Source organism: Mytilus edulis, chromosome 4 (assembly GCF_963676685.1).
Source record: "Mytilus edulis chromosome 4, xbMytEdul2.2, whole genome shotgun sequence".
Classification (NCBI taxonomy): Eukaryota; Metazoa; Mollusca; class Bivalvia; order Mytilida; family Mytilidae; genus Mytilus; species Mytilus edulis.
Genome location: NC_092347.1, coordinates 27,412,656 through 27,426,787, shown reverse-complemented (window position 1 = coordinate 27,426,787; position 14,132 = coordinate 27,412,656). Strand labels below are relative to the sequence as shown.

General features: G+C 32.5%; 1 protein-coding gene across 1 annotated transcript; it reads left to right on the top strand.

Annotated features, from left to right (window-relative positions):
• The first annotated feature begins 6,181 nt into the window (after window positions 1-6,181).
• LOC139521814 (toxin CfTX-A-like) lies at window positions 6,182-8,891 on the top strand. Its single transcript, XM_071315455.1, has 2 exons — window positions 6,182-6,322; window positions 7,446-8,891. Exon 2 carries the CDS (start codon window positions 7,448-7,450, stop codon window positions 8,795-8,797), a length of 1,350 nt encoding a protein of 449 aa, XP_071171556.1. The 5' UTR covers window positions 6,182-6,322; window positions 7,446-7,447; the 3' UTR covers window positions 8,798-8,891.
• The last annotated feature ends 5,241 nt before the right edge of the window (window positions 8,892-14,132 follow it).

Below are 14,132 nucleotides of genomic sequence, written 5' to 3'. Positions count from 1 at the left end.
TTTATTTCTAAACATATTCATTTTCATAAATTTTCTTCATTTTCTTCAAAAAAAAATAAAAAAAATCGTCTCTTTATTTATCATTCTACATCAGAAATTTATGGCATATATAGTGATAATGATATTTTAGGATCCGCACTTTACATACACTATATATATACAGACAACGATAATATACTGATCAGAGTCAGACATCGATTCAATATACTTGTTTTTTCAGAAGATCTTTGTAGCTGTTGGAATGACACTTTTTTTTATATGAAGAACATTATATAAGATTGAGAACTTATTGGACATATATATTCCATTTGATTTCGTACTGTTAAGAGACATAAATTGTAATAGTTAGGTTGAGATTTCAATTTGCGTAATATTTCTTGTAAACTTTTATATAACAAATCTTGTTAAATTTAATTATTGATTTGTTTCTCTTGATGGCCACAATTAAAAGGTGGTTTCTAGCCATAAGAATGGTGTTGATTTATGTACTGTAACCGGTCGTGGTCTCCACTTAAATATACGATATATTCTCGCTCGTGGTCTTGATTTATATACTATGCTTGGTCATGCTCCTGATTTATATTTTGCTTGGTCTTTATTTTGATGTATGTTTCACGCTTGGTGATGGTTTTAAATATATACTATGCTGTTGTATATGCTATTCTATGTAGTGTTCTTGATTTATATACTATGCTCAGCAGTGTTCTTGATTTATATACTATGCTCGGTAGTGTTCTTGATTTATATACTATGCTCAGCATTGTTCTTGATTTATATACTATGCTCAGTAATGTTCTTGATTTATATACTATGCTCGGTAATGTTCTTGATTTATATACTATGCTCGGTAGTGTTCTTGATTTATATACTATGCGCAGTAGTGTTCTAGATTTATATACTATGCTCGGTAGTGTTCTTGATTTATATACTATGCTCGGTAGTGTTCTTGATTTATATACTATGCTTGGTAGTGTTCATGATTTATATGCTATGTTCGGTTGTGTTCTTGATGTATGTACTATGCTCGGTAGTGTTCTTGATTTATGTACTATGTTCAGTAGTGTTCATGATTTATATACTATGCTCAGTAGTGTTCTTGATTTATATACTATGCTCAGTAGTGTTCTAGATTTATATACTATGCTCGGTAGTGTTCTTGATTTATGTACTATGCTTGGTAGTGTTCTTTATTTATATACTATGCTCGGCAGTTTTCTTGATTTATATACTATGCTCGGTAGTGTTCTTGATTTATATACTATGCTCAGTAGTGTTCATGATTTATATACTATGCTCGGTTGTGTTCTTGATGTATGTACTATGCTCAGTAGTGTTTTCGATTTATATACTATTGACGGCAGTATTCTTGATTTATATACTATGCTCGGTAGTGTTCTTGATTTATATACTATGCTCAGCAGTGTTCTTGATTTATATACTATGCTCGGTAGTGTTCTTGATTTATATGCTATGCTTGGTAGTGTCCATGATTTATATACCATGTTCGGTTGTGTTCTTGATATATGTACTATGCTCAATAGTGTTCTTGATTTATGTGCATTTATGTGCTATGCTCAGTAGTGTTCATGATTTATATACTATGCTTGGTCATGCTCCTGATTTATATTTTGCTCGGTCTTCATTTTTATGAATGTTCCACGCTTGGTGATGGTTTTAAATATATACTATGCTCGGTAGTGTTCTTGATTTATATACTATGCTCGGTAGTGTTCTTGATTTATATACGATGCTTGGTAGTGTTCTTGATTTATATACTATGCGCAGTAGTGTTCTAGATTTATATACTATGCTCGGTAGTGTTCTTGATTTATATACTATGCTTGGTAGTGCTCTTGATTTTTGTACTATGCTCGGTAGTGCTCTTGATTTATACACTATGCTCAGTAGTGTTAATTATTTATATACTATGCTCGGAATTGTTCTTGATTTATACACTATGCTCAGTAGTGTTCATTATTTATATACTATGCTCGGAATTGTTCTTGATTTATACACTATGCTCAGTAGTGTTCATTATTTATATACTATGCTCAGTAGTGTTCATGATGTATGTACTATGCTCGGTAGTGCTCAAGATTTATGTGCTATGCTTGGTAGTGCTCTTAATTTTTGTACTATGCTCGGTAGTGCTCTTGATTTATACACTATGCTCAGTAGTGTTCATTATTTATATACTATGCTCAGTAGTGTTCATCATTTATATACTATTCTCGTTAGTGTTCTTGATTTATGTACTATGCTTGGTAGTGCTCTTGATTTATACACTATGCTCAGTAGTGTTCATTATTTATATACTATGTTTGGTATTGTTTTTAATTTATATACTTTGCTCAGTAGTGTTCAATATTTATATACTATGCTCAGTAGTGTTCATGATTTATATACTATGCTCGGTAGTGCTCTTGATTTATACACTATGCTCGGTAGTGCTCTTGATTTATGTACTATGCTCAGTAGTGTTCTTGATTTATATACTATGCTCAGTAGTGTTCATCATTTATATACTATTCTCGTTAGTGTTCTAGATTTATGTACTATGCGTGGTAGTGCTCTTGATTTTTGTACTATGCTCGGTAGTACTCTTGATTTATACACTATGCTCAGTAGTGTTCATTATTTATATACTATGTTTGGTATTGTTTTTAATTTATATACTATGCTCAGTAGTGTTCAATGTTTATATATTATGCTCAGTAGTGTTCATGATTTATGTACTATGCTCAGTAGTGTTCATGATTTATATACTATGCTCGGTAGTGCTCTATATTTATGTACTATGCTTGGTAGTGCTCTTGATTTTTGTACTATGTTCGGTAGTGCTCTTGATTTATACACTATGCTCAGTAGTGTTCATTATTTATATACTATGCTTGGTATTGTTTTTAATTTATATACTATGCTCAGTAGTGTTCAATATTTATATACTATGCTCAGTAGTGTTCATGATTTATATATTTTGCTCAGTAATGTTCATGATTTATATACTATGCTCGGTAGTGTTCTTGATTTTTGTACTATGCTTGGTAGTGCTCTTGATTTTTGTACTATCCTCGGTAGTGCTCTTGATTTATACACTATGCTCAGTAGTGTTCATTATTTATATACTTTGCTCGGTAGTGTTCATGATTTATATACTATGCTCAGTAGTGTTCTTGATTTATATACTATGCTCAGTAGTCTTCATGATTTATATACTATGTTTGGTAGTGTTCTTAATTTATATACTTTGCTCGGTAGTGTTCATGATTTATATACTATGCTCAGTGGTGTTCTTGATTTATATACTATGCTCGGTAGTGCTCTTGATTTATACACTATGCTCGGTAGTGCTCTTAATTGATATACTTTGCTCGGTAGTGTTCATGATTTATATACTATAATCGGTAGTGTTCATGATTTATATACTATGCTCAGTAGTCTTCATGATTTATATACTATGTTTGGTAGTGTTCTTAATTTATATACTTTGCTCGGTAGTGTTCATGATTTATATACTATGCTCAGTAGTGTTCTTGATTTTTATCATATACTTAGCATTAATATGATAGCTTTTGCATATGTGTAATGGGCGGAAGTGCACAAGCCATATCTTCCCACCCGGGCTGATAACCCATATCAAGTGCCTCTCGTGCAAAAAACCCAGATCAGTGCCTCTCGTGCAAGTTACTTCCGGTGTTTTCGGTATCGGTTGTTTACTTTTCCATTGTGACGTCAGATGTTTTTTATGACGACGTCAAAATTTACGGGAACTTTTGTGGGGATAGTTTAATACTTGCTAACAAATGCCATTGACAATTATGAATCATTTTATAGTACAACAAACATGGAGTAGTAATGATCGTAAAACTCTTCCAAATTTTTAATGTTTCAAAATGCCTCTATAGGATATGTTACCATAAATATATAAGGAGTTAATGATGATGTTGGACAACTATAGTATATTTGATTCATAATTTTAATTTTCTTTATAAAGTGTTTGACTGTTTTAGTTATTGCATTAATTTATTTGCCTTACATAAAACTATTGTCGGAAGTATATGATAAAGCGATTAATACATGGCCTTTTCCATATCAGCCTGGGTATCATCCCTCGACCCATATCAGCACCTCGACTCCGTCTCGGGCTGATATGGGGGTCTCGGGATGATACCCAGGCTGATATGGAAAAGGCCATGTATTAATCTCTATATATACTATGCTGGGTAGTGCTCTTGATTTATATACTGTGCTCGGTAGTGCTCTTGATTTATACACTATGCTCGGTAGTGCTCTTGATTTATGTACTATGCTCAGTAGTGTTCTTGATTTATATACTATGCTCAGTAGTGTTTATCATTTATATACTATTCTCGTTAGTGTTCTTGATTTATGTACTATGCTTGGTAGTGCTCTTGATTTATACACAATGCTCAGTAGTGTCCATTATTTATATACTATGTTTGGTATTGTTTTTAATTTATATACTTTGCTCAGTAGTGTTCAATATTTATATACTATGTTCAGTAGTGTTCATGATTTATGTACTATGCTCAGTAGTGTTCATGATTTATATACTATGCTCGGTAGTGCTCTAAATTTATGTACTATGCTTGGTAGTGCTCTCGATTTTTGTACTATGCTCGGTAGTGCTCTTGATTTATACACTATGCTCAGTAGTGTTCATTATTTATATACTATGTTTGGTAGTGTTCTTAATTTATATACTTTGCTCGGTAGTGTTCATGATTTATATACTATGCTCGGTAGTGTTCATGATTTATATACTATGCTCAGTAGTATTTATGATTTATATACTATGTTCGGTAATGCTCTTGGTTTATGTACTTTGCTTGGTAGTGCTCTTGATTTATATATCATCCTCGTTAGTGCTCATGATCTATATACTATGCTCGGTGGTGATCATGATGTAAATACTATCCTCGGTTGTGTTCTTGATTTACATACTATGTTCAGTCATGATCTTGATTTATATACTATCATCGGTGGTGCTCTTGATTTACATACTATGCTCGGTAGTGCTCTTGATTTATATACAATGCTCGGTAGTGTTCTTGATTTACAAACTATGCTCGGTTGTTGTTTAGATATAAATATAAACAAAAAATGTGGTATGATTATCAATGAGACAAATCTCCACAAGAGACAAAATGACACAGAAATTATCAAAAATAAGTCACCGTACGAACTTGAACAAAGAAACAAAGCCAATACCGCATAGTCAGCTATAAAAGCCCCCCCCCCCCCCCCCCCATGACAAATGTAAAGCAATTTAAACGTTAAAAGTGCTGCTTAGTATTCACCATATTGTTCCCGGATGCTTTGTATTTCATAATATTTTTTTTGTTTCTAAATACTCGTTTCTTTACGATTGTCTTAATTTTATTTCGGTACTTGTCTCCTTGAAGGCATAGCTTACCTTAACCATATTTGGCACAACTTTTTGGAATATTTGGTCGTCAATGCACTTCAACTTTGTACTTGTTTGGCTTAATAACTTTTTTGATCTGAGCATCACTGGTGAATCTTATGTAGACGAAACACACGTCTGGCGAATTAAATTATAATCCTGGTACCCTTGATAACTATTTGCCCTTTATTTCAATCATTTTTTTTTATTTGCCTCTCTGCATACTGTTAAAGTGTTATGATCTTTTCGGTGTTCCTAATTATTTTTTAACAAATGTCACGGTCACATGACAAAGTTATGTCTATGATCTGATAGACAAACAACTCTAACGATTAGAAGAAGTGTTACATTCGAAATTAAATAATATAAATATATCTCATAATTTGTTAATTTTACTTTTACTTATTGCAAAGTTATTTGTATCTCAGTGCATAGTAGATTGATAAAACTTCACATACTGGAGAGCTTTGTATTCTAATCCGAAAAGGTTCTAAAATTAAACAACTCTTTCAAAGAAAATGGATAAACCATTATAATGCTTTAAACAAAGCATTTCTCTAAATTCAATGTGCATTTTTTTTTATCATAAACTATATAATTTCCAAATGTTTACTTTTTCTTACGTTTACCGCTCCCATATCATTACTGATGACCTTGTGTCACTTGGACCCACACAGTAAGTTGTCTTCGTGACTATTTTTTCCGGATTGGACTTAAAATATATATTGTGATAAGATGTTTTGACGAATGGTTAAACAAACTTATGATGAACATTTTCCGAGAAAGGATTTTTCCCCGCCTTTGCAAATAAGCATCAGTATAAATAAAGAAAATCTACAGAGTCCTTCTTGTGTAACTCCAGGGCTTACATGGACAGACCAATCAACTAATTCGGTAAGTATTTTTATGTAAATTTATTAAGTACAGTCATTTATCCAGTATTTTGAATTATATCAAATAAACATGTGTTTTTAATTTAAAAGATAAATAACTGCAGGATTAATTGCCTTTGGTTTGTAAAATAAAAATTCAATGCTTATTTTAGTTATACTGGCAAGGTCCTATCTAGCCATATCCTATCTTCTTATATCCATATCTCTAATTATTAGACTTTACAATTAGTATAAAAATATGTGTTTCTAGTGCACAAACAACTATGTCCCTCTCCGCTTTTTAGTTCCAAGTTGTCCTTGATTGATTTCCACCATTGGTTATGGTGATTGTCCATTATCAATTTTTTTTATATTTCGCGCAATATCTTCTTATTTTTTTTACCACTCATTAAAGTTTGTTTTGATACTTTATCATGACACTTATAAATCTAAATATAAGGTTATATATGCATCCCCCAAAAGAAAAAAAATGAATAAACGTAATAGACCTTCAGTAACAGTTGACATATGTTAATGTATGTTTCAAAATATACAAAAGTTAACTAAAACCTTGACTTAATTAATTCTTCCATATATGCAATCATTTGTTAAAGACATTTTGTTGTACCTGTAGAAAACGTATTTGAATAAGACAGCATATCCTTATCTATAAAGGGATGTTGTTTACCGATCATTGAAATTTAGATATAATGTGGGTAAACTGATCAATCTTTTAAATGAGCTTATTCTAAATAAAAGTTATCAGGTACCAGGATTATTATTTACTACGCCAGAGGGACGTTTCATCTACATACTTATTAAGATTCATCAGTGACGCTCAAATCAAAATAGTTATATAGCCAAACTAGTCCAAAGTTGACGGGCATTGAGGACCCAAAATTCAAAAAAGTTGTGCCAAATACGGCTAACGTAATCTATAAGACCCTGGGATAAGAAAAACCTTTTTTTTCCCAAAAAAATCAAAATTTTGTAAACAGGAAATTCATAAAAAAAATGACCATAATTAAAACTGATATTCATGTCATCACCGAAGTGCTGACTACTGGGCTGGTGATACCCTTGGGGACGAAACGTTGACAAATTCAACAAATTAAATGTAATCAAATCTTTATTTTTAATTGCAGACATGAAATTACAAAAGAAGATTGTTTGTCTCCTATGGATTTTGTTGATGTTGATTTTCATTGCGACAGAAGCTAGATGGACGATATCAACTTCGCGATCGCTCGGTAAAATCAGAACAAGTTTGAAGTCCAGTCAACAATCAGCAAAACAACAACTAGGAAAAATAGAACATTATCTTAAAAATGACGATGTATCAAACAAGATTTCGTCAACAATAGAAGCCGTTGGTAGTGCAGCTCCATCTTTGACAAGTGGTGATGTCACACAAATTGTCTCTGGTGCATTAGACATCTTGTCAGCAGTTACAGTCCTGATCCCAGTAGTCGGTCCGATAATAAGTAGCATTTTGACGGTGATTTCCGGATTAGTTAGCTCTATAGGTGGCAGTGGAATGGACATTGGTTCGGTTGTCAAGAAGGCTATCGATGAAGCACTTAGAAAATTCGACGACTCCAACCTTAGAGCAGAAGCAGTCGGTACTGCCAGAGTATATAGCGTTTCATTAGCCTACCTCGACGGAATAACCGATCTACAGCAACATGAAGTTTCTGCTCTGTCTGCACATGTTCCTATCTATTCTGGAGTTAAGTTCACCGGAATAGTACAATCAAAGATAATGGACAGTTCAAAAAGTCAAGACAAGCAGCAGGTCAAACGGGCAATTGAATACACGCGACTTTTGGTAAAGCTCTCTGTCCTTAGATCCGCTGTTCTGTGGAAAATGTACCTCACCGTCAAACAGGCAGGACATAGTGTGTCAACAGCGAAGAGCATTCATAACGTCATAAAGAATATGGAATTGAAAGACAAAGAATTCTTAACGTTTTTGACGAATCCTCAATACAATCAAGCTGTTTTTTTTGCACACTTGAAACCATCAGAATTGCCCGAAGTTTCGAAGTATCTACACAAACACCAACTTGCCTTTCAGAATCTGTCATTTTTAGGGGCAGGATCACATACTTTTCGGACCCAAAAATGGCCAAACTGGTATGCATATATGAAAAAAGATACGTATGGGTCAATAACTGGATCAACACATTTAGACGGACAAGGGTACTTCATCTTTGATGTAATTTCGTCAGCAGATAATACTTTCTACTTGCGCTCTGCGAAATGGTCCAAATATTATGTCTACATGAGAAATGGAGCACAGGGTAGATTGAATGGTTGGAAAGGATACCCCGGCGAAAGTGGAATGTGGAAAGTAATCAGGTTTTCAGATGGGTATTACATGTTGTCACCAGAAAAGTGGCTTGGCTGGTTTGTCTATATGGCTAAAGACAGTTTGGGAACAGTTCGAGGTTGGAAAGGCGATCCTGGGGAACAAGGACATTGGACCATAACATAAAACTCTTATAACCACAACTGGATTGATTTCGGAATGCGTTTTCTACTTGCTTGTATATTTTATGCAATTCTCAAATAAAACATATTTATATGTTTTACATACATTATTTGACCATTTAAAAGCTCTCATATATTTCATTTACCATGTAACATGCCTAATCAGACGCATGAGTATTCCAACTTTCTGGTCCCAAAATATGCATATCCTTGCAAAACAATTCCTACATATTCCGAAACCCTGCTTAATCCGACTTTTTTTCGGGTCCCCCGGATATCACAGGTTACACTGTATTAACATCTTATTGTGGTTTGTTTATGGTTTTTTTTAAAGCAAAACAAGGACTAGATTAGCACCACGCTCATTTCAATGACATAGTCTCAGAAATTCGTGTGTGTGCTTTTCGGATTCTAACAAAATTATGTCGTACTCTTGTATGAATAATAAGAATAAGAATATTTATTGAATTCGATTAAAGGTCCCTTTTTAATTTCCGAGCATTTACATATTTATATTAGACCCTCTACCAAGAAATTTGTTTTACAGGCATATGCATAAATTTTATCAAACGAAACCATAGGTTTAAACGTTGTTTTCAATTTAGACTTTAGCTCGGTAGTGTTCTTGATTTATGTACTATGTTCAGTAGTGTTCATGATTTATATACTATGCTTGGTAGTGTTCTTGATTTATATACTATGCTCGGTAGTGTTCTTGATTTATATACTATGCTTGGTAGTGTTCTTGATTTATATACTATGCTTGGTAGTGTTCTTGATTTATATACTATGCTCAGTAGTGTTCTTGATTTATATACTATGCTCAGTAGTGTTCATCATTTATATACTATGCTCAGTAGTGCTCTTGATTTATGTACTATATGCTCAGTAGTGTTCTTGATTTCTACACGATGCTCAGTAGTGTTCATGATTTATGTACTATCCTCGATAGTGTTCATGATTTATATACTATGCTCGGTAGTGTTCATGATTTATATAATATGCTCAGTAGTGTTTATGATTTATATACTATGCTCGGTAGTGCTCTTGATTTATATACTATGCTTGGTAGTGTTCTAAAGTTATATACTATGCTTGGTAGTGTTCTTGATTTATATACTATGCTCTGTAGTGTTCTTGATTTATGTACTATGCTTCGTAGTGTTCTTGATTTATATACTATTGTCAGTAGTGTTCTTGATTTATATACTATGCTCAGTAGTGTTTATGAATTTTATACTATGCTCGGTAGTGCTCTTGATTTATATACTATGCTCAGTAGTGTTCATGATTTATATACTATGCTCGGTAGTGTTCTCGATTTATGTACTATGCTCAGTAGTGTTCATGATTTATATACTATGCTAAGTAGTGTTCTTGATTTATATACTATGCTCAGTAGTGTTCTTGATTTATATACTATTGTCAGTAGTGTTCTTGATTTATATATTATGCTCGGCAGTGTTCTTGATTTATATACTATCCTTGGTAATGCACTTGATTTATATACTATGTTTCGTAGTGTTCTTGATTTATATTCTATGCTCGGTAGTGTTCTTGATTTATGTGCTATGCTTCGTAGTGTTCTTGATTTATATACTATGCTCAGTAGAGTTCTAGATTTATATACTATGCTCGGTAGTGCTCTAGATTTATGTACTATGCTTGGTAGTGCTCTTGATTTTTGTACTATGCTCGGTAGTGCTCTTGATTTATGTACTATGCTTCGTAGTGTTCTTGATTTATATACTATGCTCAGTAGAGTTCTAGATTTATATACTATGCTCGGTAGTGCTCTAGATTTATGTACTATGCTTGGTAGTGCTCTTGATTTATGTACTATGCTCTGTAGTGTTCATGATTTATATACTAAGCTCAGTAGTGTTCATGATTTATATACTATGCTCAGTAGTGTTCATTATTTATTTATTTATTTAATATGCTCGGTAGTGCATTTAATTTATGTACTATGCTCGGTAGTGCTCTTGATTTATGTACTATGTTCAGTAGTGTTCATGATTTATATACTATGCTCGGTAGTGCATTTGATTTATGAACTATGCTTAGTAGTGTTCATGATTTATATACTATGCTCAGTAGTGTTCGTTATTTATATACTATTCTCAGTAGTGTTCATGATTTATATACTATGCTCGGTAGTGTTTTTAATTTATACACTATGCTCAGTAGTGTTCATGATTTACATACTATGCTCAGTAGTGTTCTTGATTTATATACTATGTTCAGTAGTGTTCTTGATGTATATACTATGCTCGGTAGTGCTCTTGATTTATGTACTATGCTTGGTAGTGTTCATGATTTATATACTATGCTCGGTTGTGTTCTTGATTTATATACTATGCTCAGTAGTGCTCTTGATTTATATACTATGCTCGGTAGTTTTCTTGATTTATATACTATGCTCGGTAGTGTTCATGATTTATGTACTATGCTCAGTAGTGTTTATGATTTATATACTATGCTCGGTAGTGCTCTTGGTTTATGTACTTTGCTTGGTAGTGCTCTTGATTTATATATCATCCTCGTTAGTGCACTTGATCTATATACTATGCTCAGTAGTGTTTATGATTTATATACTATGCTCGCTAGTGCTCTTGATTTATATACTATGCTTGGTAGTGTTCTAAAGTTATATACTATGCTTGGTAGTGTTCTTGATTTATATACTATGCTCGGTAGTGTTCTTGATTTATGTACTATGCTTCGTAGTGTTCTTGATTTATATACTATTGTCAGTAGTGTTCTTGATTTATATACTATGGTCAGTAGTGTTTATGATTTATATACTATGGTCGGTAGTGCTCTTGATTTATATACTATGCTCAGTAGTGTTCATGATTTATATATTATGCTCGGTAGTGTTCTCGATTTATGTACTATGCTCAGTAGTGTTCATGATTTATATACTATGCTAAGTAGTGTTCTTGATTTATATACTATGCTCAGTAGTGTTCTTGATTTATATACTATTGTCAGTAGTGTTCTTGATTTATATATTATGCTCGGTAGTGTTCTTGATTTATATACTATCCTTGGTAATGCACTTGATTTATATACTATGTTTCGTAGTGTTCTTGATTTATATTCTATGCTCGGTAGTGTTCTTGATTTATGTACTATGCTTCGTAGTGTTCTTGATTTATATACTATGCTCAGTAGAGTTCTAGATTTATATACTATGCTCGGTAGTGCTCTAGATTTATGTACTATGCTTGGTAGTGCTCTTGATTTTTGTACTATGCTCGGTAGTGCTCTTGATTTGTGTACTATGCTTCGTAGTGTTCTTGATTTATATACTATGCTCAGTAGAGTTCTAAATTTATATACTATGCTCGGTAGTGCTCTAGATTTATGTACTATGCTTGGTAGTGCTCTTGATTTATGTACTATGCTCTGTAGTGTTCATGATTTATATACTAAATCTCAGTAGTGTTCATGATTTATATACTATGCTCAGTAGTGTTCATTATTTATTTATTTAATATGCTCGGTAGTGCATTTGATTTATGTACTATGCTCGGTAGTGCTCTTGATTTATGTAATATGTTCAGTAGTGTTCATGATTTATATACTATGCTCGGTAGTGTTCATGATTTATATACTATGCTCGGTAGTGTTTTTAATTTATACACTATGCTCAGTAGTGTTCATGATTTACATACTATGCTCAGTAGTGTTCTTGATTTATATACTATGTTCAGTAGTGTTCTTGATCTATATACTATGCTCGGTAGTGCTCTTGATTTATGTACTATGCTTGGTAGTGTTCATGATTTATATACTATGCGCGGTTGTGTTCTTGATTTATATACTATGCTCAGTAGTGCTCTTGATTTATATACTATGCTCGGTAGTTTTCTTGATTTATATACTATGCTCGGTAGTGTTCATGATTTATATACTATGCTCAGTAGTGTTTATGATTTATATACTATGCTCGGTAGTGCTCTTGGTTTATGTACTTTGCTTGGTAGTGCTCTTGATTTATATATCATCCTCGTTTGTGCACTTGATCTATATACTATGCTCGGTGGTGATCATGATGTAAATACTATCCTCGGTAGTGTTCTTGATTTATATACTATGTTAAGTCATGATCTTGATTGATATACTATCATCGGTGGTGCTCTTGATTTACATACTATGCTCGGTAGTGCTCTTGATTTATATACAATGCTCGGTAGTGTTCTTGATTTACAAACTATGCTCGGTTGTTGTTTAGATATAAATATAAACAAAAAATGTGGTATGATTATCAATGAGACAAATCTCCACAAGACCTTGTGTCACTTGGACCCACACAGTAAGTTGTCTTCGTGACTATTTTTTCCGGATTGGACTTAAAATATATATTGTGATAAGATGTTTTGACGAATGGTTAAACAAACTTATGATGAACATTTTCCGAGAAAGGATTTTTCCCCGCCTTTGCAAATAAACATCAGTATAAATAAAGAAAATCTACAGAGTCCTTCTTGTGTAACTCTAGGGCTTACATGGACAGACCAATCAACTAATTCGGTAAGTATTTTTATGTTAATTTATTAAGTACAGTCATTTATCCAGTATTTTGAATTATAGCAAATAAACTTGTGTTTTTAATTTAAAAGATAAATAACTGCAGGATTAATTGTCTTTGGTTTGTAAAATAAAAATTCAATGCTTATTTTAGTTACACTGGCAAGGTTCTATCTAGCCATATCCTATCTTCTTATATCCATATCTCTAATTATTAGACTTTAAAATTAGTATAAAAATATGTGTTTCTAGTGCACAAACAACTATGTCCCTCTCCGCTTTTTAGTTCCAAGTTGTCCTTGATTGATTTCCCCCATTGGTTATGGGGATTGTCCATTATCAATTTTTTTATATTTTGCGCAATATCTTCTTATTGTTTTTACCACTCATTAAAGTTTGTTTTGATACTTTATCATGATACTTATAAATCTAAATATAAGGTTATATATGCATCCCCCAAAAGAAAAAAAATGAATAAACGTAATAGACCTTCAGTAACAGTTGACATATGTTAATTTATGTTTCAAAATATACAAAAGTTAACTAAAACCTTGACTTAATTAATTCTTCCATATATACAAATATTTGTTTAAGACATTTTGTTGTACATAAAACTCGTATAACCACAACTGGATTGATTTCGGAATGCGTTTTCTACTTGCTTGTATATTTTATGAAATTCTCAAATAAAACATATCTATATGTTTTACATACATTATTTGACCATTTAAAAGCTCTCATATATTTCATTTACCATGTAACATGCCTAATCAGACGCATGAGTATTCCAACTTTCTGGT